The sequence below is a fragment of the Lepus europaeus genome, chromosome 8, assembly GCF_033115175.1.
Source record: "Lepus europaeus isolate LE1 chromosome 8, mLepTim1.pri, whole genome shotgun sequence".
NCBI lineage: Eukaryota > Metazoa > Chordata > Mammalia > Lagomorpha > Leporidae > Lepus > Lepus europaeus.
In genome coordinates this window covers 38,638,822-38,662,446 of record NC_084834.1, presented here as the reverse complement: position 1 = coordinate 38,662,446, position 23,625 = coordinate 38,638,822, and the positions used below count along the sequence as shown (strand labels likewise).

The window sequence follows — 23,625 nt, the reverse complement described above, 5'->3', positions numbered from 1 at the left end:
TTTGCTGGTTCACTCCCCAAATGGCTGCAGCTGGACCAGTCCGAAGCCAGGAGCTGCTTTTGAGTCCCCCACATGGATGCAGGAGCCCAAGCACTTGGGCTATCTGCTACTGCTTTCCCAGGCCATTAGCAGGAAGCTGGATCAGAAGAGGAACAGCTGGGATGTGAACCTGTATCCATATGGGATTCCAGTGCTGCAGGCAGAGGCTTAACCTGTGTACCACAGTGCTGGCCCACACCCACTACTTCTTAGGTGCATTGATTGCAAGCACAGTAGCCAGCACTCAACTGCTCGAATATAGGGTTTGAGTGTCCCACACAGTGGCTTAACCTTCTGTGGCACAATCTGTGCCCTGGCTCACTTTTGTTTTTTCCCTTCACCATCAAGCCTTCAAGTGACATCTCTTTCTAAAGAGCCTCTTATCCCACAAGCTGTGCCTTGCTAGCACTATCGCTTTGATCTTACATACTTCCAAAGTTTCTTTTTGATGGCAAGTAGCCATTGCTCTCACTGTCATGTCTCAGATCTGCTGTCAGTATGTCCTCTCAGATATGACCCTCTCCTGAGTGAATTTTAGCTAATATTGTGTATAGTATTTAGTTTCGTGGCTCTCTGGATCGTTCCCGTGGTGCTTTTTTGGTCTTGAATTTTTACATACTTAACAGGGAAATGGGAATTTTTAGGTGTTTCATCTTGTAAAGTTGTGGGGTTAGCTATGGGTGATTCTGTTTACCATTTCTTGACCTTAGATTTTATGAAGATTTGTGTAGTGGTTAGAAATAGGACGATAGTCGTTATACTATAAGGATTTCAACTTTGTTTTAATGTGCTATGCTTAAAATTAATAGTATCAGCTATACAATAATTCCAATAATTCTACATTCATGTTTTATTAAACGACAGGTTGGTTATAGATTGGTTACACTTGTGTTTTTGTGTTGCCGTGGCCACACCATTGTTCTTATCCAACTCATTTGAGGATTTGTTCTTGATATAATTAACAAAGTTCTTTATATGGTTGACTCTCAATTATTTAAGTATCCTTTAAGATTTGCAGGGTTGTATTCATATTAAGTAGGAATCCTAAATCTCCTCTATCAAGTTTCTTTTTTTCAAATGATGTATTTAATGCTGCAAAAAAAAAAAAAAATAGAATGTAAGGTCAGATCTGGCACATTTTATAATACATTAACAAGACTAGAGTATCAAGAAAACAGACATTGTCATATGTTCAATTTTGCTGCTAGTAAAACATATCTGTGAGGCGAACATGATAACCACTACACTACGGAAACCGTGCTCACTAAGACATATCTGTAAATTTTACTATGGGCCCCTAACTTCTACATCATAGACCAGTGACTTCCTAATGCCGGTACTCCACAAAATTTTGGTGTAAAATTTCCACTGACCTTTCTTGTCTGTTTTATTCTGAGACAATGTTCTTGTTATTCTTTAAAATATTAAGATACCTTTTGTTTTTGTTAAGAAAATACTCAGCACAAACTAGATGGTTTGGGTCAATAACCCAGTGTAGCCTCTTAAAGAAATTGAGATAGCGTACTTTTACGGTAAATTGTTTTTAAAGATTTATTTATTTATTTGAAAGGCAAAGTTACAGAAAGGCAGAGGCAGGTGGCTGCAACAGCCAGAGCTAGGCTGATCTGAAGCCAGGAGCCAGGAACTTCTTCCTGGTCTCCCACGTGGGTGCAGGGGCCCAAGCCCCTGGGTCATCCTCTGCTGCTTTCCCAGGTGCATTAACAGGGAGCTAGATCGGAAGTGGAGCAGCCAGGACTTGAACTGGCAGTGCCCATATGGGATGCTGGCACTACAGGCGGCGGCTTTACCCACTACGCCACAGCACCATCCCTGTACAGTAAACTTTTAAAAACTATTTTAGAGACAGAGCAAGCGAGCTCACGCACAAGCAAGAACACACTCCCCACATGTCCACAATATCTGGGGCTTGGTCAGGCTGAAACCAAGTCTCCCATATTGGCAACAAGAGCCAACTATCTAAGTCAATGCCTGTGTTTCCCAAGGGTTATAATAGCAGGAAGCTGCAATTAGGAGCAAAGCTGGAAGAGGAACTAGGCACTTGGATACTGGATGATAAGGGATGTAGGTATCCCAACCAATGACTTACCTGATAGGCCAAATGACTGCCCCTAAACTTCTTTTTTTAATTTATTTATTTACTTCAAAGTCAGAGTTAGAGAAGGAGAGGTAGAGAGAAAGAGGTCTTCCATCCGCTGGTTCACTCTCCAGATGGCCGCAACGGCCAGAACTGCGCTGATCCAAAGCCAGGAGCTACTTCCCCGACTCCCACGCGGGTACGGGGGCCCAAGGACTTGGACCGTCTTCTACTGCTTTCTCAGGCCATAGCAGAGAGCTGGATTGGGAGTGGAGCAGCTGAGACTCGAACCTGCGCCCATATGGGATGCTGGCACTGCAGGCGGTGGCTTTACCTGCTACACCACAGCGCTGGCCCCTGCCTCTAAACTTTTATAAATAGAAGGAGCACAGTCTAAATAGTAAGTATAGTATAGTCAATACATACAATTATGTAAACAAGGAACATAGTTGCTTATTATCATATCAAGTATTATGAACCATACCTAATTAAATGTAGTATACTTTTATACAGCTGACTGTACAGTCACAATAAGTGATTAATGCCTTGTACTTTGATATTAAGAAGGCTACAGTATCACTAGGCAACAGCCATTTTTTAGCTCAGTTATAATTTTATGGGTTTGTACATTCCATTTTTGACTGAAATGTCGTGTGGTATGTGACTATATTTTATTTCAATGTTTTGGGCCACCATATTCTATTGTTTTTCAGTGTACCATTTCAGCATCTGTACTTTTTTGTAATTTTTTTTTCCTGTTAAGGATTTGAGAAAGGATTATACATTTTCTTTCTACATTGTCTAACATAGCTTTCTTTTGACTTTTCATAGTTTATGATATATAGGCAGCCAACTCTTTTGGAAATTTCTTAACTTCCTTGATGTTTTTATTAGTGAAATTAGAGGTCATTCTCTTAGAAAAAAATCAATAGAATGATTTGCAATATTATAGATGTTAGTACTTAATATTGTGGGTTTCTGATGCCATGATCTCATGCCACCAAATAGCTTGACTATGGTATTGATGGACTGTGTCTAATCAGTCCCTCTTTTGGGATTCCTATTACACTGGTGCTGAAGGATACATTCAGATTTTTAAAATTTTATTTTGCATTGTTCAAATTGGGTAAGTTTTATTATTATTATTATTATTATTTTTTGACAGGCAGAGTGGACAGTGAGAGAGAGAGAGAGAGACAGAGAGAAAGGTCTTCCTTTGCCATTGGTTCACCCTCCAATGGCCGCTGCGGCCGGCGCGCTGCGGCCAGCGCACCACGCTGATCCAAAGGCAGGAGCCAGGTGCTTCTCCTGGTCTCCCATAGGGTGCAGGGCCCAAGCACTTGGGCCATCCTCCACTGCACTCCCTGGCCACAGCAGAGAGCTGGCCTGGAAGAGGGGCAACCGGGACAGAATCTGGTGCCCCGACCGGGACTAGAACCCGGTGTGCCGGCGCCGCTAGGCGGAGGATTAGCCTGTTGAGCCACGGCACCGGCCGAAGTTTTATTATCTTTCATCCAATACACTGATCCTTCCTCTTGTCTCATTCTGCTGTTGAGCCCATATAGTTTTTCCCTTCCTCCCAAAAGTGTTTTATTGTTGCTTCCTTGAATTTTTATAAGAACTAATGTAAAGTCTTAAATATGTCTCTTATCTCTGCTTGACATCTGTTGATTGTCTTTTTCCCAGAGAAGTTGAGATTTTCCTATTTGGATATTTACTGGATTATAGATGTTACTTAAATTTGGTGGATTATGTTGTTGATAATTTCATTTTAGCAGATCTGGTTAGGTTCAAGATGAAGTCCTCACTCCTGTGGGAAGTGCTTCTAATGCAAGTTTACCTTTAAAATCTTTGCAGTTCTATTTGTGCCTATCCAACATATATGGCTACCACCCATCCCCCACCCCCGCCAGTGGCCAGACTGATACCTGGTGAATATATCTGTTCAGGGCTCAACTTCTTTGATGTTCTGAATTGAATCACATCCATGCATGTGCAGTTTGGGGGTGGTCCCAGAAGTTCATAAACAACTTTGTAAGTTGCTTTCCCAGTTCCTCTTTATCAGTTCCTCCTCATTGCCTAGGGTACCTGTTTTCATCCTCTAGCTAGAAAGCTGGAGTTTTAATTTACTATGTTATATATTTTTCTGACTATATTTAAGTCTGTCTAGAGGTTTATTAATATTACTAATCTTCTCAAAGAACCAGCTCTTAGTTTCACTGATTTCTTCTATTTTTCTTTTTTTCTAGTTTATTGATTCTGTTCTTCTACTTCCTTTGAGTTTAATTGACTTATTTTTCTAATTTTTTCACTTCAGGTTTAGATAATTTGAGACCTTTCTGCAATACATTTTTTTGAGTGCTTTTACAATTTAGTTTTATCCATTTCAGCAGTTGAATTTGAGGTAACTGTAGTTTGCTTATTTGTTGATTGTTTCTCCTATGTTTTTTTTTTTTTAATATTTATTTATTTATTTGAAAGAGTTACACAGAGAGAGAAGGAGAGGCAGAGAGAGAGTCTTCTATCCGATGGTTCACTCCCCAACTGGCTGCAACGGCCGGAGCTGCACCGATCTGAAGCCAGGAGCCAGGAGCTTCCTCCAGGTCTCCCACATGGGTACAGGGGCCCAAGGACTTGGGCCATCTTCTACTGCTTTTCCAGGCCATAGCAGAGAGCTGGATTGGAAGTAGAGCAGCCAGAACTTGAACCGGCGCCCATATAGGATGCCGGCACTGCAGGCGGCAGCTTTACACACTATGCCACAGCGCCAGCTGTTTGGTTTGCTTAGATTCTTGGACTTATTGGCTCATTTTTTTAAAAATCAAATTTGGCCATTTTGAGTATTTTTCTTCTCACTTTGGTTTTTTTGTCCTCTCCTGTGGTATTCTGTTTAACTTGATACTGTGTCATAGGTCATTGAGATTTATTTTGGTAATTTTTTTAGCTTCTATTTTAGAAAGTTTCTATTTTTAAAAAAATTATTTATTTATTTATTTGAAAGAGTTACAGAGATAAGGAGAGGCAGAGAGAGAGAGAGAGAGGTCTTCCATCTGCTGGTTCACTCCCCAATTGGCAGCAATGGCCAGAACTGCGCTAATCTGAAGTTAGGAGCCAGGAGCTTCCTCCAGGTCTTCCCAGTCGGGTGTAGGGGCCCAAAGACTTAGGCCATCTTCTACTGCTTTCCTAGGCCATAGCAGAGAGCTGGATTGGAAGTGGAGCAGCCAGGTCTCAAACTGGCACACATAGGATGCGGCACTGCAGGTGGCAGCTTTACCTGCTATGCCGCAGCACCAGCCCCTGTTATGTTTTCAGGTTCACGATACCAACAGTAAGATCTCTGCAGCATTTTTATATTCACTGCAGTAGCATCATATTTGTTGCATTGTCTAACATTTTAAGTCCATGTAGCTAACTTTTTAATTCTTTGCTGTTCTATAACTTATGTTGCTTAAATTTTCCATTTCTCCATTGAAATTTCCGACTTGTTTTCTTTTTTTAAAGCTGTGTATTTTATTTTATTTGACAGATAGAGTTAGACAGTGAGAGATAGAGACAGAGAGAAGGGTCTTCCTTCCTTTGGTTCACCCCCCAAATGGCCGCTACGGCCAGACCTACGCTGATGCGAAGCCAGGAGCCAGGTGCCTCCTCCCAGTCTCCCATGCGGGTGCAGGAGCCCAAGCACTTGGGCCATCCTCCACTGCCTTCTCAGGCCACAGCAAAGAGCTGGACTGGAAGAGGAGCCACTGAGACTAACCTGGAGCCATATGGGATGCTGGCGCTGCAGGTGGAGGGTTAACCAAGTGAGCCACAGCGCTGCCCCCCGACTTGTTTTCTGATTGTTTTCATGTTTTTTCTTAAGTCCTTTAATATTGCATAATAATAACTTGTTTAAAATCTTTGTTACTTATATCCTTATTACTTTTATAAAAGATTTATTTATTTGAAATTTAAATTATAGGACAGAGAGATCTTGCATCCACTGGTTTACTCCCCAAACGGCCACATAGCTGGGACTGGACCAGGCTAAAGCCAGGAGTCTGTATCTCTATCTGGGTCTCCCATGTGGCTGGCAGAGGCCCAAGTACATGGGCCATCCTCTGCTGCCTTCTCAGGCACATTAGTAGGGAACCGGATTGAAAGTGGAGCAGCCAGGAGTTGAACCTGCACTCTGGTATAGGATGCTGGTGTTGCAGATGGCAGCTTGGTTCACTGCACCACAACACTGGCCTCTACAATTGTTATTTCTCAATCTGCTTTTTTCTTGAAAGATGTATTAATTTTATAATTAATGTATTAGTTAATTGAACATCTGGAGTTATGGCAGGGAGGGAGGAGGAGACAAGAGATCTAACATGCACTGGTTCAAAACCCAAATGGCTGCAACAGCCCAGGGTTGAGGCTAGGCTAAAGTCTGGATTCTGGAACTTAATCCAGGACTGCCAGGTGTGTGTGGCAGGAGTCCAAGTACTTGGACCATCTTCCACTGCTTTCCCAGGTATATTAGCAGAGGGCTGGACTGGATGTGAAGCAACTGAGATTTGAACTGGCACTCATATGGGATGCCAGTGTTGCTGGCACCAGCTTAACCCACTGTGCCACAATGCCGGCCCCTCTGAGTCTGTTTCTGTTCATTGATTTCTTTACCCTTTAGGCCATGGAGTCATGATTTCCTGCTTTGATTTCTAATAGTATTTATTTAGTGTTTTAGATTTTATTTATTTATTTGAGAGAGAGAGAGAGTTACAGACAGAGAGAAGGAGAAACAGAGAGAGAGGCCTTCCATCCGCTAGTTTACTCCCCAAATGGCTGGAGCTGAGCTGATCGGAAGCCAGGAGCTAGGAACTTCATCCTGGTTCCCAACCTGGTGGCAGGGGGCCAAGCACTTGGGTCATTTTCCTTTGCCTTTATAGGTTCATTAGCAGGGAGTTGGATCAGAAGTGGAGCAACCTCAGCCTGAACTATGGAATGCCAGCTGTGTAGTCTGTTGGGCCACAGCAGCAACTCTGAATTAATAGTAATTTCTACTCAATTTTGCCATAATTTTGTATATAATGGAACATAGGATAGTGAATGTCTTGATCCCTTGCCTTGCTTAATTGAGTTTTGTTTTGGCAGGCAGTTAATTTGCTTGCTCATCAGCTTGTTCTTTTCAAGGCTTTTTTAAAAGATTTATTTATTTATTTGAAAGGCAGGGTTACAGAGCGAAAGACAGAAACAGAGACCTTCCATCTGCAGACTGACTCCCCAAATGGCCTCAATGGCAAGGGCTGGACCAGGCTGAAGCTAGGAGCCTGGAACTCCTTCTGGGTCTCCAGGTGGCAGGAGCCAAAGCACTCTGGCCATGTTCAGCTGCCTTCCCAGGTGCATTAGCAGGTAGGGGAGTAGAAGTGGAGCAGCCAGGCCTCGAACCAATGGGATGCTGGCATCTCTTTTGGTGGCTTAACACATTGTGCCATATCACTGGCCCCTCAAGGTTTATTTCTAAACTTTAATAAAGGAGGTTCTAGGATAGCCTTACCTCTAAAGTGTAGACTTTCATGGTCTGCTGAATCCTGGAGCATTTAATGAAGTTTCTTACCTGGATGTTTGGAAGTAGCCAGCTGTGTACAAGTACCTGTAGTTGTTAGGAACATGCAACTTGGTGGTAGTTGTTTGCTTGACTTTAGAGAACTCTTGCTTTATACCGGTTCAGCTTAATATTTGACCAGATTCCAGTGCAGATTCCTGAAACTTCCCTGTACCCAGCTTCCCAGCAATTTCTAACTGTGTGCTCAGATCAGTGAGACTGCTGAGCTCTGTTTGGGTTCTGTCTCTTATTCTGCAATGTGGAAAATGCCTCGAGTCAGAAACTGGGATTTTCTTGGGGGTTAACCTTGCTTCTATTTTGAGATCACAGTACCAAGTAAGCCTTTGCCCAACAACCAGAAGCAGTTATTTTGTATTTTCTTTTCGGTTTTATACTTGGTAGGAGTTTAATCTGATGTCAGTTATTCCTATGCATTTGGAAGCAGAAGTCTCAGTTTATGTCAGAATTTAGCACATGAGATTTTGTTATCTGTTAGAATATTTCAGTTGCTTTTATTTACTTATTTATTTTTAAAAGATTTATTTATTTATTTGAGAGCCAGAGTTACAGTTAGAGGGAGGGAGAGACAGATACTGTCCATCTGCTGGTTCATTCCCCAAATGGCCATAATGGCTGAAGCTGAGCTGATCCAAAGCCAAGAGCCAGGAGTTTCTTCTGCATTTCCCATGTGAGTGCAGGGGCCCAAGTGCTTGGGCAGTCTTCCACTGCTTTTCAGGTACATTAGCAGGGAGGTGGATCTGAAGAGGAGCAACTGGGACATGAACTGCGCTTATATGGGATGTTGGTGCCACAGGCAGAGGCTTAACTTACTACGCCACAGCACTGGCCCCTGTTGTTTTATTTGTATCCTGTTTTACTTCATTGTTTCTGTAGCACAGTGTTAATATTTTAAATTTCAATTGCTAGTGATAGGTTATAGCCTATAGTATTCTACTATTCTTAAAACCATGACATTCAATTTTGCCCATGTTTTAGGTAGCTGGATCAAAAAAATATTATGACATTTATTCCATACCAGTGGAAATTCAGACTTGAAATTTCAAGGGCTCCTCAAACACAAGAATTTGAAGATAAGGGAATATAACCTTACATTTTCATGTATTATAGTGATTCTAATGTGAACTAATTGTGTCACTTAACAAAAGATGTTTTAAATTAATTGAATGTGAAATCCTAGACTCATTCATAATATTTTACATCTTTCCCTAAATAAAAATAAAATCACAGCTAACTGCTTAGGGCTCAGGCATGGGGTACATCTGGTTCATGAGCTGTATAAGGCCTGCAAAATCATTTAGTCTGGCTCTGCCAAGGCAACATCAGGAAGGACTTGATTTATAGCAGGCTAATATTTTAAGCTGATGACTTTGTATGGCCTGCAAATGATGTTGTGAATATCCAATGGCCCTTGGCAGAAAAAAGGTTCCCCATTCCTGGGATAGGTTGAGAAAACAACATTAAGAATATTGTCTTGATATCTTTTTTTCCTACATAGTTCTGTAGAATGAACTTCAGTGGTAGTATTATATGAGGCATTTATAAACAAGCAGATAAACTTATTTTTTTCATGATCTTAACTATTTTAAGTATACAGTTAATATGATACCAAATATCTGTGTTGGTGTGCAACTATCAGCACCATCTATCCATCTCCAAAAATGTTCATTTTTGCAGAACTGTAATTTTTTTTTAAAGATTTGTTTATTCGAAAGTCATAGTTATAGAGAGGCAGAGAGAGAGAGAAAGAGAGAGAGAGAGGTCTTCCATCTGTTGGTTCACTTCCAAATGGCTGCAACGGCTGGAGCTGGGCTGATCTGAAGCCAGGAACCAGAATCTTCCTCCGGGTCTCCCATGTGGGTGCAGGGGCCCAAGGGCTTGGGCCATCTTCCGCTACTTTCCCAGGCCATAGCAGAGAGCTGGATTGGAAGTGGAGCAGCCAGGATATGAACTGGTGCCCGTATGGGATGCTGGCACTGCAGGCAGCAGCTTTAACCGCTATGCCACAGAACTGAAACTTCTGTACCCATTAAGCAATACTTTCCCAGTCTACTCTGTCTCCAGTCCCTGGCAACCATCATTATATTTTACTTTAGTACCTCATATGAATGACTTTTTTTTTTTTCGTGATTAGCATATTTCACTTAGCACCATGTCGGAAGGCTCATTCATATTGTAGCATATTGCAGAATTTCCTTCCTTTTAAAGGCTGAATAATACTACGTGTGTGTGTGTATTTATATATATATATATATATACACACACACACACACATATATATTTGCATGCCACATTTATCCTTTAGGACACTTGGGCTACTCTCATTTTTAGCTATCATGAATAAAGCTGCCATAAGCATGAGTGTGTAAATACGTCTTTGAGTTCTTGTTTTGAAGTCTTTTGGGTATTTATGTAGAAGTGAAATTGCTGGATCATATGGCAATTCTATTTTTAATTTTTTGAGGAACTTCCATACTGTTTTCCACTGTGGCTATCCTATTTAATATATCCATCAACAGTGCACAGGGTTCCAGTTTCTCCACATCACTGCTGTCATTTGTTATTCTCTGTGTTTTTTTTTTGTTTGTTTGTTTGTTTAATAGTAGCTTTCCTAATGAATATCCTATGGTAGGATCTTGTTTTGCTTTGCATTTCCCCTAATGGTGAATGATGTTGAGCACCTTTGCATGTGCTTGTTGGCATTTTTTTTAATATTCTTTTTTTTTAAAGATTTATATTATTTATTTGAAAGAGTTACAGAGAGAGGTAGAGGCAGAGAGAGAGGTCTTCCATCCGTTGGTTCACTCCCCAGATGGCTGCAACGGCTGGAGTTGTGCTGATCTGAAGCCAGGAGCCAGGAGCTTCCTCTGGGTCTCCCATGTGGGTGCAGGGGCCCAAGGACTTGGGACATCTTCTACTGCTTTCCCAAGCCATAGCAGAGAGCTGGATTGGAAGTGGAGCGCCCATATGGGATGCTGGTGCTTCTGGCCTGGGCTTTAACCTGCTGCGCCACAGTGTCGGCCCCGAGGGATAGTTTTTTTTTTTTTTTTTTTTAAAGGTTTGTTTATTTGTTTGAAAGAGTTTCACAGAAAGAAAGAGATAACTTCCATCCGCTGGTTCACTCCCCAAGTGACTGCAACCTGGTCTGGTCAGGCCGAAGCCAGGAGCTAAGAATGCCCTCCAGATCTCCCACATGGGTGACAGGGAACTGTCTTCCCAGACACGTTTGTGGGGAGCTGGATCAAAAGTGGATCAGCCAGGATTTGAACTGGTACTCATATGGGATGCCGACAGCACAGGAGGCAGTTTAATCTGCTGCATCACACTGGCTCTGAGATACTTTCCATCTGCTGGTTTACTCCCCAAATGCCTTCAACAGGCAGGGCTCAGCCAGGCTGAAGCCAGGAGTGAAGAACTGTATCAGAGTCTCCCACTTGGGTGGTAGGGACCCAAGTACTTGAGCCATCACCTGCTGCCTCCCAGGGTGCACATGAGTAGGAAGCTGGATCAGAAGTGGAGGAGCCAGCACTTGAACCAGACACTGCAATTTGATATGTGCGTTTCACAGGAGGTGGCTTAATCCTCCATTCCACAATGCCTGCCCCAGTAGTAAGCTTTTTTTTTTTTTAAAGATTTATTTATTTATTTGAAAGTCAGAGTTACACATAGAGAGAGGTCTTCCACCCGCTGGTTCTTTGACATTTTTGGATCCTTTCGGATTCCATATAAATTTTAGGGTGGGTTTTTCTATTTCTGTAAGCAAATGTCAGTGGGATTTCAATAGAGGTTGCATAGAATCTGTAGATTATTTGGGGCTGTAGCATTTCAATAGGGATTTCATTGAATCTGTATCGCTTTGGGTATTCACATTTTAACAGTGTTAGGGATTTCATTCAATGGATGTGGAATGTCTTTCCACTTATTGATGCATTTATCTTTCAGAAATATTTTTGTAGTTTTTTTTATTGTGCAACTCTTGCCCTTTGGTTAAGTTAATTTCTAATTTTTTTTGGTGCTATTGTAAATGAAGTTGTTTTCTTAAGTTCCTTTTTGAATTGTTCATTATTACTGTCTATAAATGTGACTTTTTTAAAAAAAGATTTAGTTATTTATTTGAAATAGTTAGAGAGAAGGAGAGGCAGAGAGAGAAAGATCCTTCATCCGCTGGTTCACTCCCTAATTAGCCACAAAGGCCAAAGCTGTGCCGATCTGAAGCCAGGAGCCAGGAACTTTCTCCTAGTCTCCCACGCAGGTGCAGGGGCCCAAGGACTTGGGCCGTCCTCTACTATTTTCCCAGGACACAGCAGAGAGCTGGATTGGAAGCAGAGCAGCCGGGCTTCTAACTGGTGCCCACATGGTATGCCAGAACTGCAGGCGGCGGCTTCACCTGTGCCGGACCCGTGACTGTTTTGTCTGTTGACCTTCTATGCTGCTCCTTTGCTGAATTTGTTAGTTTTTTTTTTTTTTTTAATATTTATTTTTTATTACAAAAGCAGGGTTACAGAGAGAGAGGGAGGTCTCCCATCCGAGGATTCATTCCCCAAGTGGCTGCAATGGCTGAGACCAGGAGCCAAGAACTTCATCTAGGTCTCAAACATGGGTACAGCGGCCCAAGCACTTGGGTCATCTTCTGCTTTCCCAGGCACATAAGTAGGGAGTTGGATTGGAAGTGGAGCAGCTGGGACTGGAACTGGCACCCATATGGGACCCTGGCAACTGTAGGTGGTGACTTAACTGTGCCATAGTGCTGGCCCCTCTTTATTAGTTCTAATAATTGTTTTTGGGAAAATTTTTTAATGTCATCTATGAACAGAGATAATTTAGTTTTTTTTCCCTTCTGTTTTGGCTGGCTTTTATTTCTTTTCCTTACTTAATTTCTCTGGCTACAATTTTCAGTACTGTATTGAATAGAAATGGTGAAAATGAGCATCCTTGCTTGTTCCTGATCTTAGAGGAAAAACTTGGTTGGAGTCCTTCAAGATTGAGTATGATGTTCCCTGTGGGTTTTTCGTTTATGACTTTTATTATGTTGAGGTAGTATCATTCAGTTTCTAGTTTATTGAGTAATTCTAATTGACTTTTATTGCTTTTTGTTCATGAATTGAAGTAATCATGTATTTCTTTGCCTCTTTATTCTATTAATATAGCATGTTTAATTTGTCAGTTTTTATATTGAACCATCCTTGCATTCCAGGAATAGATGTTCCCTGGTCATGGCTGTACTCCTTTCAAATACTGCTGAATTTGGTTTGCTAGTCCTTTTTGAGTACTTTTCAGCAATAGTGCTTTTCCATTATATTTTAAGATTTCATTTTGAATAGATTAACTCAGCTTTATCATTTATCTGGCACTCTATATCTTTGTGTATAGGGGGAAAGTTGTTGAATGAAACATGATGCACTATTTCTTGTTTTCTTAAAATTTATTTTACTTTTAGAGCTTATCATCAAGCAAGAACAGAAGATTTAAGGGAAATTTATATACTTTCCCTTAAGTTAAATATTTATTATTTTTTCCTTTGTGAGAGGACTACTCAGTTTGTACTAACGCTTTCAGAGAAAAAGAAACTTGAGAAATTTGAGAAATTGAGATCCATGTATTTAAATGCTAGTTCTTGATGAAGAGATATGAATTATTAGTAGTTATTTAGAGGACTATATCATTGTGATTTATTTGATAGGAGATACTTAATAGTGGTGTCAAGTATAATTTTTGGTGGAGGACAACCCAACTTCATTTATTGGTAACATAATAAGTATTATGATCCAGATCTTAATTTCTATTCTAAAATATGATAAAATAAGAAGCTAGGTGTTATAGTATAATCATATCTCATTCAAAGAGACAGAGATCTTCCAACTGCTAGTTCACTGCTCAGATGGCTGCAGTGGCTGGGGCTGGACCAGAGTAGTGAAGGTACTTGTGTATCAGTCTGATTTGAGGCATTTGTTAGGGTGGGCCAAGAGTAATACTCCAGGACTAGTTTATGTCTGCTACTTAGTCATGATGACCTTTATGAAATAATTTACTGAATTTCGCAGCTGTTTATTATCACTTCATTCTGGCTACCTCAAACTCAGCACTGTGTGGGCCCTGAGAATCATTCTTTGTCCTCATGAAGTTTTGCCTTCCATGTAGAAGACTTACCAATCAGTGGTTTTCAGCAACAGACACCTGGGTACCTCCATGTAGATTTCCATATCTCTTTTCTGGGTTGTTTCATCATTTTCACTACTCTGCCTTACAGAATACCTTGTCCTCATTGCATATCAACTTTGTCTTAATCCTGTGGATTACTGTGTTCTGTTTGGGATCCCTCTTTTAATGCTGTGATATATAGAAAGTGCCTTCAGGTGTAAAGCAGCAGCATTTCTGGAGCTCATCATATTGCTTTGTCTCCTGGTTTACAATCTTGTGCTGCTTGCTGAATGGTTATTTCTTATCTTTTATACAGCTTTGTATATGGTGGATTTAAATATTTAATTAATACATTAATGTTTAAAATATTTATTTATTGGGGGCCTTCATTGTGAAGTGGGTTGGGGTTCCATTTGCAACTCTGGTGTCCATTATGGGCCCTGTTCGAGTCCCAGCTGCTCCACTTCTTCTTTTTTTTTTTTTTTTTTTGTGAATTATTTGGGGCCGGCGCGGTGGTGCACTAGGTTAATCCTCTGCTTGTGGTGCTGGCATCCCATATGGGCGCTGGTTCTAGTCCCAGTTGCTCCTCTTCCAGTCCAGCTCTTTGCTATGTGCTGGGATAGCACTAGAGGATGGCCCAAGTGCTTGGGCCTCTGCACCCGCATTGGAGACTGGGAAGAAGCACCTGGCTCCTGGCTTCAGATCAGCACAGCTCCGGCTGTCACAGACCTTTCTCTCTCTCTTTCTCTTTCTCTTTCTCTCTCTCTCTCTCTCACTGTCTAACTTTACCTCTCAAATAAATAAAATCTTTTTTTTTAAAAAAGAATTATTTATTATCTGAAGGTCAGAGTTACACACAGAGAGAAAGAGAGGCAGAGAGAGAGAGGTCCTCCATCTGCTGATCCACTCCTCAACCGGCTGTACTGGCCGGAGCTGCACTGATCCAAAGCCAGGAGCCAGGAACTTCATTTGGGTCTCCCATGCAGGGAAAAGGAGGGGCTGAAGCATCTGGGCCATCCTCCACCACTTTCCCAGGCCATAGCAGGGAGCTGGGTTGGAAGTACAGCATCTGGGACCTGAACTGATGCCTATATGGGATGGCGGCACTGCAGGCCATGCCACAGCACTGGCCCCTGCTCCATTTCTGATCCAGCTCCCTGCTAATGCACCTGGGAAGGTAGCAGTAGATGGCCCAAGTACTTGAGCCCCTGCATCCACGTGGGAGACCCTGGTGATAAAGCTCCTGGCTTGTGGCCATTTGGGGAATGAGCCAGCGGATGGAAGCTTTCTTTCTCTCTGCCTCTTTTTCTCTCTCTGTCACTCTGCTTTTTAGATAAATACATCTTCATAATTTTTTTTTAATTTATTTGAGAGAGAGGAAATGAGAGAGATCCCATCTGCTGGTTCCCTCCGTGGTTGCCCTCAATAACTGGACTGGGACTGCAGCCAGGAGCCGGGAACATGATGCAGGTCTCCCACATGGGTGGCAGGAATGTAACTATTGGAGCCATCGCTGCTGCATTCCAGAGTCTACAAAGGCAGGTAGCTGGAGTCCAAAGGCAGAACCCTGGTACTCTCATATGGGAGGTAGGTGTCTTAAATGTCCATCCCCTAACTACATTTTTCCAGTAATTTTCAGAAAGTTAATGATAATTTTATGGATATTGATGCCTAGTGCTCTTCTTTGTGTATAGTTCCCACAAAACAGCAGTAAGTATTCCTCTTAAGTAATTATCTTTAACTGTATATTATATACTATTTAGTGAATATCACACATTTTTGAAAAAATTTTTAAAAAGATTTATTTATTTATTTGAATGGCAGAATTACAGAGAAGGAGTGACAGAGATCTTTCATCCACTGGTTGACTCCCCAAATGGTCGCAATGGCCAAGGCTAGGCCAGGCTGAAGCTAGGAGCCCAGAGCCTCTAACCGGTCTCTGACGGAGGTGCAGGGATCCAAACTCTTGGGCCACCTTCCTCTGCTTTCTCAGTTGCATTAGCCTGGAGCAGCTGGAACTAATAACAGCATCCATATGGGATGCTGGCACTGCAGGCAGAGGGAGGCTTAACCTGCTAGGCCAATGCTAGTCCCTCCACATTCTTTCTTATACAGATTTTTGTTTTTCCTAGAGTTGATACTTCTTTCATTTTGTCAGTTGATTGGATTTTGTAGACCTGTTGCTCATTTCCCCAAAAGCTGCCTATTCTTGTATTTCTGTTGCTGCTTATTTTCTGTATGATCAAGTACACCAATTCTGTTTGTTCTCTTCCTGGAAGTTTATCCAAAGGCTGCCTTTAGAGCTTTATGTTCCAAGTTGGAGTGGTTGTTCTCTAATTATTTTTTCTGTATTAGATTTCTTATTTACTAAGTTTCAGATTGTCTTTTTAAAAATGAGTTTTAATTTCATTTAGTAGCCTCAAGGAAGAGTACATGGAGATAAAAGTTTATATTTCTGAAAAAGCTCTGGAATGTCATTTTATTCTCTCTCGATTGAGAATGTGGCTGTGTATAGATTTTTGTTTGCTTGTTTTTTAAAGAGTTATTTATTGGGGCTGGTACTGTGGTGTAGAGGGTAAAGCTGCCTCCTGCAGTGCCGGCATCCCATATGGGCACTGGTTTGAGACCCAGCTGCTCCACTTCCAATCCAGCTCTTTGCTATGGCCTGGGAAAGCAGTAGAAGATGGCCCAAGTCCTTGGGTCCTTGCACCCGCGTGGGAAACCTCGAAGAAGCTCCTGGCTCCTGAATTTGGATCTGCACACAGCCCCAGTATTGAAGCCAACTGGGGAGTGAACCAGCGGATGGAAAACCTCTCTCTCTGCCTCTACCTCTCTCTGTAACTCTGCCTTTCAAATAAATAAATCTTTTTAAAAAGGATTTGAAAGTCAGAGTCATCTGCTGGTTCATTCCCCAAATGGTTGTGGCAACTGGGACTGGGCCAGGCCAAAACCAGGAGGGAGCCAAGAGTTTCTTCCGGGTGTCTCATATGTGGGCAGGGGCCCAAGAACTTGGGCCCTCTTCCACTTCTTTTCCAGGTGCATTAGCAAGGAGCTGGATCGGAACTGGAGCAGCTGGGACTTGAGCTGGCACTCATATGGGATGCTGGGGCTGCAGGTGGCAACTTAACCTGCTAGGCCACAATGCCAGCCCCTGTGTATAGATTTGTAAATTGAATGTTAATTTTCAAGACTGTGGACCTTCCAAAGGTTCATGGAAAGTGTGTATTACGAACAAACTCTAAGTGGGCTTCAAAATTTTTTGCACCAAAATTTTATCTTATATACTTTATACTTATATTTTATACTCCATGATCTTGAAGTATCTGAATATTTGTTTTTTAGCTTTCAGTAATATATCATTATTATGGAATTAAATTTAGTGCTATTCTGATTAAGGATCTTTTCTTTAGTTTGAAGCTTTGAAATTTTACTATTGTGTGATTATGTTGGTAATTTTGTAGTCATTTTGTATGCACTTGTTTGGCTATTTTACCTTACAAGACTTCTTTTCTTCAGAAATTTTATTTTTAAATATTTATTTACTTGAGAGGGGCTGAGGGACAAGACAGAGAGACAAACAGATTTTCTGTCTGCTGGTTAACTTCCAAAATGGGTGCAACAGCTAGATACAGGCCAGGCCAAGGTTAGGAGCCAAGAATTCAGTCCTGATGTCTTGCTGGGGTAGCCGGGGCCCAAGAACTTGAGCTATCTTCTGCTGCCTTCCCAGGCACATTAGTGGGAAGCTGGATCTGAAGCAAAGCAGCCAGTTCTTGAACTGACACTCTAATGTGGGATGCCAGTGTCATAAAAGGTGACTTACTCTGCTGTGGTGTAATGCCGACCCCATGAAAATGTTATTTTAATGTCTAAATTTACATACTTTTCATTTTTCTGCATTCACTGTCTGAATCACTCAGTTGATTGGACCTTTTGGAAAGGGCTAATGATTTTCTTTCTAATCTATGTCTGTCCTTTTGTCTTTTGCTTCATGTATTAGGGCCTTTTGTATTTTTTTTTTTTTTCGTGGAATTTAGGAGAATATGGAAATAACATTCTATTGTATTTAACAAAACAAAAAATTGGTATTTGAATTTGAAGTTGTTTGCATTTCTTTCTAAATTGACTTTTTTTTTTTCCCCCACAGAGATGTTATGAGCATAAACAGTACAGAAATGGGTTGAAGTTCTGTAAACAGATCCTCTCTAATCCCAAATTTGCAGAGCATGGAGGTAAGAGTAAACAGTGTACACTTGTAAACTATATGTGGGTAAAGCTTTATACATTCCTGTCTGGGTTCTGTGGTTGGACTCCATTCCCACCTATCCTGTTTTTCAGAGAGAACAGACTGTCTTGTCTTTGACTCTTGTAGGGAGAATAAAATGTAATGCTGAATTTTGGATTTAATGTCAAGAAAATGATAGCACACTTACTTGATTAACTCCTATTTTGAGTATTAGCTCTGTAGGAAAGAAAGAACTAGTAAAGTTCTGTTTTTAGAAATATTTTTCTTAGAACTTTGGTTGAGTTGGAGTTTCATGTATTTCTTGTAATAAGCTTAATAAAAACCATTAGCCAGTGCCGTGGCTCACTTGGCTAATCCTCCGCCTGTGGCTCCGGCACCCCGGGTTCTAGTCCTGGTTGGGGCGCCGGATTCTGTCCCGGTTGCCCCTCTTCCAGTCCAGCTCTCTGCTATGGCCCGGGAAGGCAGTAGAGGATGGCCCAAGTGCTTGGGCCCTGCACCTGCATGGGAGAGACCAGAAGAAGCGCCTGGCTCCTGGTTTCGGATCGGCGCAGCACTCCGGCCTCAGCGCGCCAGCTGTAGTGGCCATTGTGGGGTGAACCAACAGAAAAAGAAGACCTTTCTCTCAGTCTCTCTCTCTCTGTATCAGTCTAACTCTGCCTGCCAAAAAAAAAAAAAAAAAAAAAAAAAAGACCATTTGATCCTCTTTCCTGAACTGTCATTTTATTTACATCATGCCTTAGTTTTTCCAGGTTGAATGATAGTAAAGATGATTTGCATACTGTAATCTTGTGGAGATTTACTAGCCTTTGCTTATGTGAAGGTAGACAGTGAAAGTAAGATGTTTATAGAGCAACTAGAGTGTTTGGCTAAACTTCTGAAGAGGTGAAGGAAAAATAATCTTTGCTAGATCTGTATTTGTATGGAGTTAGGAAACATAACTCCTCAGTAATTGGTTTGATACTGTGCTTTTAGTATGGAATTGAAGAAGAGTGGATGACTAGTAGATTACTTTAGCTTTCTTTCATTTTAAAAAGATTTATTTTATTTATTGTAAAGGGACAACTATGGGAGAGAGAGAAGGAAAGATAGAGATTTTCTATCCTCTGGTTCACTCCCCAAATGGCTGCAATAATTAGGGCTGTGCCAGGCCAAAACTGAGAGCCAGGAGTCAGGAGCTTCTTCCGGGTCTCCCACATGGGTGCAGGTACCCAAGGATTTGGGTAATCCACTGCTTCCCCAGGTGCATTAACAGGGAGTTGGATGGGAATTGGAGCAGCTGGCAGTTGAACTGGCGCCCATGTGGGACGCTATAGGCATGTGTTATAGGCAGAGCTTTATCCATTATGCCACAACACCAGCCCTCAATCTCTGTTAGCTTTCTTCATCTTTTGCATACATTTATTTTGGTTTCATAATTTCACTGCAATTGTTTGGAGATGGAAAGCAATGAAGGTAAAATATCTAAGTTTATTTCTCTCTTTTTCCTTGGAAGAAATTTATTTTGGGGCCAGCGTTGTGGTGTTAGCAGGTTAAGCCACCACTTGCAACAGCGGCATCCCATATGGGCACCAGTTCAAGTCCCTGCTGCTCCTCTTTCAGTCCGGCTCCTTGCTGATGTGTCTGGGAAAGCAGTGGAAGATGGCCCAAGTACCTTGGCTCCTGCATCCACATGGAAAACCCAGAGGAAGCTCCTGGCTCCAGACATTCACCTGGCTGTTGCGGCCATCTTGGGGGAGTGAACCAGCGGATGGAAGATCTCTTTCTGTGTAACTGCCTTTCAAATAAATAAATGAATTTTTAAAAAAAGAAAAATTTATTTCCTTTTTGCTGGCTAGCTGGATAGGTTATATTATATTCATTTCCAAAGTATGCATATCAGTGATACAGCTTTAGTATTGTAATCACGATAAATGGTTACCGAGTTTAATTTTTTAATTTTTTAATTTTTAGTATTTATTTTTTAATTTTTAAATTTTTAGTATTTATTTATTTGGAATGTAGAGTTACAGAGTTAGGGTAGGGGAAATAGATCTTCTCTTTCGCCTGCTGGTTTACTCCCCAAATGGCTGCAATGGCTGGGGCTGTTCCAGACCAAAGCCAAGTGGTTGGTGCTTCATCTGGGTCTTCCTCATGGGTAGCAGGGGCTCAGGTACTTGGACCATCCTCTAGTGCCTTCCCAGGCAAATTAGTAGGGAGCTGGATTAGAAGTGGAGCTTGAGGCCGGCGCCACGGCTCAATTGGCTAATCTTCTGCCTTGCGGCGCCGGCACACTGGGTTCTAGTCCCGGTCGGGGCGCCGGATTCTGTCCCGGTTGCCCCTCTTCCAGGCCAGCTCTCTGCTGTGGCCAGGGAGTGCAGTGGAGGATGGCCCAAGTGCTTGGGCCCTGCACCCGCATGGGAGACCAGGAGAAGCACCTGGCTCCTGCCTTTGGATCAGCGCGATGCACTGGCCGCAGCGTGCCGGCCGCGACAGCCATTGGAGGGTGAACCAATGGCAAAGGAAGACCTTTCTCTCTGTCTCTCTCTCTCATTGTCCACTCTGCCTGTCCAAAAAAAAAAGGAAGTGGAGCTTGAACTGGCTCTCTCCTGGGATGCTGTCATTGCAGGTGACAGTTCAACCTACTGTGCCCAAACCATTGGCTCCGAAGTTCTCATTGTTTCTCTCTCTCTCTCTTTCTTTCTCTCTCTCTCTTTCTTTCTTTTCTCTTTTTAAGAGATATATTTATTTTTTTTGAAAGGAAGAGTTACAGAGAGGCAGAGAGAGAAAGAGAGAGACCATCCATCGGCTGGTTCACTCCACAAATGACTGCAATGGCGGGAGCTGGGCCAATCTGAAGCCAGGAGCCACGAGCTTTTTCCAGGTCTCCCATGCAGAGACCCAAACAGTTGGGCCATCATCTACTGCTTTCCCAGGCCATAGCAGAGAGCTGGATTGGAAGTGGAGCAGCTGGTTCTTGAACTGGCACCCATGTGGGATGCCGGCACTGTAGGTGGCAGCTTTACCCATTATGCCTCATCACTAGCCCCGGTTCCATTTTTTCTAAACCTCGTCTTTCCTCCATGTCTAATGTTTCTGAAATCATGTTGTATGTGAAACTGTAATAATTTCATTGAAAAAAACTTTTTTTTAAAAGATTTATTTATTTATTTGAAAGAGTAACAGAGAGAGAGAGAGAGAGGTTGGTCTTCCATCTGCTGGTTCACTCCCCAATTGGGTGCAACGACCAGAGCTTCGCCGATCTGAAGCCAGGAGCTTTTTCTGGGTCTCTCACATAGGTGCAGGGGCCCAAGGACCTGGGCCATTTACTGCTTTCCCAGGCCACAGCAGAGAGCTGGATCAGAAGTGGAGCGGCCAGGCCTCGAACTGGTGCCCATATAGGATGCCAGTGCTTCTGGCCAGTGCATTAACTTGCTGTGCCAGCCCCTGAAAAAACATTGATTTATGAGACAGAGGACCCCATCTGTTCAATCACACCCTATCAACTGGAAACAGCCAGTTCTGGGCTGGACCAATGCCAAGATCTGGGAACTCAATCTAGGTCTGCTGTGTGAATGACAGGGACCCAGGTACTCGAGTCATCCCTGTTGACTCTAGCCTGCATTCTAGGAAGCTGGGGTTGGGAGTGAAACTTAGGATTGAACCCGACACTCTGATAAGGGGATGTGAGCATCCCAGATGGCAGCTTAACCAGCAGGCCAAATGAAATGAAAACATTTTTAAACAGTATGTGTTGACTCTTCCTCAGGATTTTATCAACCCCCCTCCCAACCCTTTTTCTCCCATTTAATTTGAAAGGCAGGGAGAGAAAGAGACAGATCTTTCATCTGCTAGTTCACTCCACAAATGCTTACAACAGCCAGGATTAGGCTAGGCTGAAGCCAAGAGCCCAGAACTCCTTCTGGGTCTCCCCTAAGAGTGGGTAGGATCCAGGTACTTGATCCATCGTTGCCTCCCAGGGTCTGCATTACCAGGAAGTGGGACCAGAAATAGAGGAACTGGGACTGGAACCTGGGCACTTAAATTGGTGTCCCAAACTATGTGTTAATTGCTGTGCCAAACAACTGTCCCTTTTAATTATTTATCTTTGAAGATTTATTTGTTTTATTTTTATTTGAAAGGGTTATAGAGATGGAGGGGGGGGAGGGAGGGGGGAGGAAGAGAGGGAGATATCAGTATTCCATCCTTTGGTTTACTCCCCAAATGGCTACAACAGCCAGGGCTGGGCCAGGCCAAAGCCAGGAGCTTGTTCCAGGTCTGCCATGTGGGTACAGGGGCCCAAGGACTTGGCACATCTTCCGCTGCTTTCCCAGGCTCATTAGCAGGGAGCTAGATCAGAAGAGGAGCAGATGGGACTCCAGTGCTGCAGGTGGCTGCTTTACTTAAAGCTACGCTACAGCGCCAGCCCCCCTATACCTATTATTAATTGTTAACTTTTATTACATACCTATGTTTACATATCTATAAATTCTAATTTTCATCCTCACAGGTTACAAATTAGAAAATTTATTTTCTTTTCTGAAAATTTAGTATTTTCTCTTAACTCTTAATCTGTTGATTGTGAATGACAGGTTTCTTAAATCTTTTACTTCTGTATTTAGTAGTCCTAAGGAGTCTTTTTTTTTCTAAACAAGATTTATTCATTTATTTAAAGGCAGAGTTACAGAGAGGGAGAGGGAGAGCCAGAGAGAGAGAGAGAGAGTGATCTATCCACTAGTTCACTCCCCAACTGGCTGTAACTGCCAGGACTGGGCTATGTGGAATCCAGGAGCCAGAGGAACTTCATCCCATGCATCTTTTGTTGATTTCCCAGGCACATCATCAGGGAGCTGGATTGTAAGTGGAGCAAAGGGACTTGAACTGGCACCCATATAGGATGGTGGCACTGCAGGTGGTGGCTTTACCTGCTATACCACAATGCTGGCCCCTTTGAATAATTTTAAAGTAAATTTATGAAAATCAGAAATGTATGTAATTTATGTGTTTCAGTCATTGAAGAGTAAACTTAATTTTTGTATAACTTATGGTCACAAAAATAAAATCTGTCTTCAAGATAAAGTTTTCTGTATTTTTTTTAAAGGTTATTTATTTGAAAGTGAGAGTTACAGAGAGAGTTGCTGCTTTTCCCATGCTATTAGCAGGGAGCTGGATTGGAAGTAGAGCAGCTAGGACATGAACCAGTACCCATATGGGATGCTGGCATTGCAGGTGCCAGCTTTACCCACTACATCACGTGAATTCCCCTGAAGGATAATAATAGAGTGATTGTATCTTTTTTTTTTTTTTCTTTTTAAAGATTTATTTTATTTATTTGGAAGGCTGAGTTAGAAAGAGAGGGAGAGACACACAGAAATCTTCCACCCCTCTGACTCACTCTCCAAATGGTCACATTGGCCAGACCCTAACCAGGAATCAGGAGCTTATTCCAAGTCTTCCACATGGTTGCAGGGGCTCAAGCACTTGAGCCATGCTCTGCTACTTTCCTAGGTGCATTACCAGAGAGCTGGATTGAAAGTGGAACAACAGATA

The 23,625-nt window shown here is 42.2% G+C and overlaps 1 protein-coding gene across 2 annotated transcripts in view; it reads left to right on the top strand.

The window, feature by feature from the left end:
- The window catches only part of NAA15 (N-alpha-acetyltransferase 15, NatA auxiliary subunit), a 111,726-nt gene that overhangs the window by 17,621 nt on the left and 70,480 nt on the right, over positions 1-23,625 (top strand). For both annotated transcript variants that reach the window (XM_062199594.1, XM_062199593.1), the window contains exon 2: positions 18,001-18,085. In XM_062199594.1, coding sequence (XP_062055578.1) covers positions 18,001-18,085 — 85 coding nt within the window. The remainder of the gene's footprint in view (positions 1-18,000; positions 18,086-23,625) is intronic.